Below are 5170 nucleotides of genomic sequence, written 5' to 3' on the forward strand. Positions count from 1 at the left end.
TCACACTCTGCTCTGGCCTTGTGATGTCGTTTGTTTATGACCTCTTCTTATGATCATCATATTCATTGCTTTGACCTAGAAATTCTATCTGTTCTGTTCTAATGAACATGTCCTGAACACAGGCACTCTGTGACAGTTAACAGTTTTTTTTTCTGTAATTTGGTAATTCTTTTTCATTCTAAACTCATCAACCCTCCTGTAAACACGTCAAACTTCACATCTGTTCTCGGCTTTTGGTGCTTATAAACAACACCAAATACTACACCTTTGTTTGGTATCAATGCTCTCAGTCTTTCTCAGTAAAGAGTTTTGCTGTTCAGTCACCGTCTCTGTCTGGTTCATATGGTACTGTTTCCTGTGATATCAGCTCAAAAATAGTGGCAGTGAAAAAACAGAGTTCTTCTCTAAATACAAGTAAAAAAATAAGTTCTGGTAAAATAAGTACCTTCAGTGTTTGATTAATGTTTAAAACCAGATTTCATGCTGCAGTCTCCAAATATAACAACAAAGAGCTCTGTTTTCATAGGAAAAGCAGTTTTACATAAAACCACACACACACACACACACACACACACACACACACACACACACACACACACACACACAAGCACACACCTCATCACCTGCTTCCCAAACAGATGAACAAGTAGGAGGATCTTCATGATCTATAATGTTTGGATCTGTAGCTCCTACACTTCAGCATGTCTGTTTGTGTTAATGATTCTTTTACTGTCAACTTGTGGTCAGTGTAATTATTGCAGACCCTTTGCTCTGTTTGCTCATGATATGAGTACAGTTTTGCAGTGCAGTGATGATTTATAATAATGATAATGATGATGATGATGAAGATGATGGGTTTTTAAGAATGAATATAAACCTCATGGAATTAATAAAATCAGACCATAATAAAAGTTAATATATGATTGATGCAAAAACAAAAGTTTTATTTTTTAATTGTTTATTGATAATATTAATGTATAACCCTATAGCCCATAAGTACAGATATTACAATAAAAACAACAAAATAAGTAAATATATCTAAATAAAGAGAAGAATAAAAGGACAGTAATAGTGTCAAGGTCATTGTATCTGACTTTTCTAAGTACACAGTGTATTTACAGGTTCTGTTACATTCTCTCTCTTCTATATAGGATTTATTCTTTACTACGACACACTGATGTATTAAACCCAGTATATGAACAGACCCTCTTTGACTTTCTCCTTATCACTGTGTCCAGTGGCAGCTTGCAGCAAAAGCTGAACATATTAAATAATAATTATTTGACAAAACATTAAAACTAATGTTAAATTTAAGATTAAGTCAAAGTGGTTGTGTTACAAACAGAGCAATAAAATTAGATGTTTGTTCTTCTACTTCTAGTTAGTCTTGTCCTCTACCACCCCCCACTGATTAAAGCTTAAATATTGAAAGTTAAATACGTTTCAGTCAGTTTACAATCTACTGGACTTGAAGGTGAACATTTAGATGTTACAGGTCATCTTTTTTCTTCTTGAAGATGTTTCCATCTGGCTGCACCCTCCAGGTCACTGTGGTGTTCTCCAACATGCCATGTTCTTTCAGTTTCTGCTTCATCTGAATATAAGGATCAGGATTTAACCATTAAAACCAAAAAAGGAAAAGAAATTTGTGTCACCCAGGAAAGAGGAATTAATAAAAAGTGCAAATGACAGAAATTTGAACAGATGAGCAGTGATAACATGGATGTTAAAACACATAATGTATTTAAATTTCAGAGACGTCCTGAGACTCACCTGCTCTAAAATGAACGACTGAACAGCAGGATCAAACACACTGCCATCAGACTTCACCTGCAGTCTCACTGTCTGATTCCTCATAGTGGAAACTGTGGAATACACACACACACACACACACACACACACACACACACACACACACACAGTAGTTTAATTTCCTTTCCTAAAAGTTTAATTTGAACATCCTCCACATTCTTCTCTTTGTACTGTCAGTTACTCCTGAATTAAATAAATAAAACATTTTATATTAATTAATTCATTTATTTGTTTGTGCTTGTTTGTTTATTTGTTTTTCAATTAATAAAAATAAGTGTATTAAATTAAATAATTAATTGAGTATTTTATTTGCCATCAACTGTATATTAATAGCAAAAGCCAAGAAAAACACAAGACTCACTGGAATGACAGAAAAAAGAATACACGTTGGTGCAGGACATATCATATAACAGTCCGTAATAAACCACTGCACAGTTCTCACTGCCATAATAATTATCAGGTAATCCAGAAGCCCATGGTAGGTTTGAAGCGATGGTTCCATCTGACCACTTCCATGAGTCTCTGTAGAGCCCAATCCAGGAATCACCCTGGATGTTACACACCTGCACTAACATGTTTTGGTCCGAACTGTTAAGAGCGCTGGCCAAATCTGTGTGATGTTCTCTACAGTAAGCCTGAGCTTGATGCCAGGACAGATGTATAGTGATGCCAATAAACCGGGCAGCACCACTGAAATTAGCTGTGGGAAAAAGAAATGAAGGTCATGTCTTAGTCATCTGTCTGTACAGGAAAAATGACACCAAAATACAACCAAAGATGTGAAAAACCAGCCTTCAAACTGACACAAAGCAGATCAGTATCATGATATTCACTCACCATTATAGCAGATGAAGGCTCTTAGTTCTGTGCATGGTGCATCAAACCATATATTACCATGACCAATGGCAGCACATGCTTCATTTCCACCGAGATTATTAGGATCTCCAGGACACCAGTTTGTATAAGTGACATTCTTCAGTGGGAGGTCATTTAAGGACCAGCGCCAGCTATTGACATCATTGTATAATCCGACCCAGGCATATGATGTCAGATGTTTGTCTTCTGTTTCTTTCTTCAATCTTAGCCAATCAAAATCACTTGCGACTGTTGCCAGATCATTGTAAGTCACCCTGCAGTACTTCTGTGCAACAGGCCATGTCACCTCTGTCATTATCAGGTCATATTTGTGAAGGACGATTCTAAGGAAGGCCATTGGGACCAGTCCTGTTGGTGACATTTTATTTTTTAAAAACAAAGTAAACTATAACTGCTGAATATTTGATTATTGATAAAACAATTAAATATAATAAAATAAAAAAATAACAAATACAATTAAATATAATTACAATATTTATTTATTAACTTATAAAATAATGACAGATATTGTAATGCCGAGGAGGCATACGGCTGGGGATCCATTTGCAGCAGATTTTTTTAAATATAAACACAGGTCGGAGTCAAACAGGCAGGGGTCAGAACCGGCAAAACGCGATATCAGACAGTGGGCAGAATCAGAATCGGGGACAGGCAAAAGGTCGGGGCAGGCGGTAAACAATCAGAAAGTCAGGAAGAGAGAGCAGAAGTAATAAAAGGAAAACAGAACACAGGAAACGATCAGAATGACTGCAGAAATACAATTCGAGACCTCGCACAGGTATGGAGTAGAAGCGTGGTATTTATGTGAATGGGAAATGAGAAACAGGTGGTGGTGTAATCAGGAGGCGAGGTGGCTGATGGGAAGTGTAGTGCGGAAACGCACTAGTACTCCGGAGACGCGTCTCTAGGGCGACGCTCCCGCGGTGGTTCGTTGCTCATGACAGATATATTCTTAACTCTTTGATAAATGTTTATATTGACTTGTTCAATTTTCATTAAATTCTCTAAAATGTTATTTTAGAAACTCCACACACATTTGTAAAATTATAATAATATTTAAATATATAATATTTAAACATGTAATATTAATTTGTGTAATATTAATTATTATCAGGGTTTGAAATTAACACCAGGTAAAAATCAGCTGTAGCATGTTATCAAATCACTAGTCAATTTGTCGGCTTATTTTCATAAATTATATTCACTCATTCATTTCTTGGGGAAGTTCATGTAAGACAAATCTGTGCAAATACTGAACTCGTGATTCATCATGAAATATTAAATACACACTTTGTATTATTAAATACAAAATAATGTGATGATACTTACATGGGGTTAAAACATTTGGTTAACAGAAAAGACTTATTTTGACACATCTGACAATTTTAGCAGACCATATTGTACATCTTTTAGTCCACAAGTTTGTCTTGTTGTTTTGTTTGATGTTCTTTGTACTTGTACTGATTTGGATGAAAAGGACAAGGATGAAAGAAGTAGAGGAGATGGAAGGATGAGGGTTTTTTGTAAGGTTAGTAGAAGTTATGGCCGGTAACTTAAACATTTAGTAGCCAAATTGGCTGTTGAGTGAAAACGGTCATTTCAAACCCTGATAATCATTGCATAAATTATGCCATTAGTGGTTTATAAAAATAATCTCACCAGTGAGAAGCAGAAGAAAAAAAAGGTTCAGCTTCATGATGGACAGCTAGCTGATGGAAATAAAATCTCAATCTGAAATAATATGTATCAAATAATAAGTGTTTTGATTGTGCACCTTTGTAAATGATTATCTAATCAAGTTTACATCATCATCATGTGTCAGGTTAGGGCCAAAAGCAGTGAGGGATTACAGCACACATCAACCACTGCACACATTCACACCACACACCAAGTCACATCATCACAAACACCTGAACCATGTCTCTGGACACTGAAGCACTAGTATTTAATCTGTAAAGCACTTGGACTTGGTCTAATGTTTATTGTCCATTGTCTGATCCATGCCATGTTAATGTTTATTCCATTTTTGTTTAGTCTGTGCTCAGGTTCCATAGACCTGGTGTTTCTTTTAGAAAGGAGGTTAAGTGAAAATTCTGAGTATGTTAACCCTGAAATGAGGGAAACTCTGTGTTTTCCATTTTAGAAAGGGAGGTATGTTAAACCCGAGAAAGCAGGTTAATTTAAGCCCATTTCTGAAAGAGAGGTAACTTATACTCAGTGTCAGTTAACATAGTAACTTACTCTGTGAACCTAACCTGGTCGGGAGCAGGTTTTCTTTGGTAAACCCAGAGTTTCTGTCGGTCTCCTCCCCTTTTTAAAGAGGAAGCGATGTTTAAACACCTTATTTATTGCACACATTTCAGTTACACAGAGAGCATCTAAGGGAATGAAAGGGGGATCCTGTTGAAGAGTCTGTATTAATTCGTAGGGAGTTACATTTACATCGGGAGAGGATCTTGAGGCCCAGAGTGGATTTTTTGTC

The 5170-nt window shown here is 36.2% G+C and overlaps 1 protein-coding gene across 1 annotated transcript; it reads right to left on the bottom strand.

Moving 5' to 3' along the window:
- Positions 1 to 998: 998 nt before the first annotated feature.
- Positions 999 to 3025, bottom strand: LOC113643901 (C-type mannose receptor 2-like). The gene is made up of 4 exons (XM_047815928.1): positions 2650 to 3025; positions 2174 to 2512; positions 1774 to 1865; positions 999 to 1594 (listed from the first exon to the last, which is right to left on the bottom strand). The coding sequence occupies exons 1-4, from the start codon at positions 3023 to 3025 to the stop codon at positions 1490 to 1492; spliced, it is 912 nt and encodes a 303-aa protein (XP_047671884.1). The 3' UTR covers positions 999 to 1489.
- Between the last annotated feature and the right edge of the window lie 2145 nt (positions 3026 to 5170).

Source organism: Tachysurus fulvidraco, chromosome 7 (genome assembly GCF_022655615.1).
Source record: "Tachysurus fulvidraco isolate hzauxx_2018 chromosome 7, HZAU_PFXX_2.0, whole genome shotgun sequence".
NCBI classification, from domain to species: domain Eukaryota; kingdom Metazoa; phylum Chordata; class Actinopteri; order Siluriformes; family Bagridae; genus Tachysurus; species Tachysurus fulvidraco.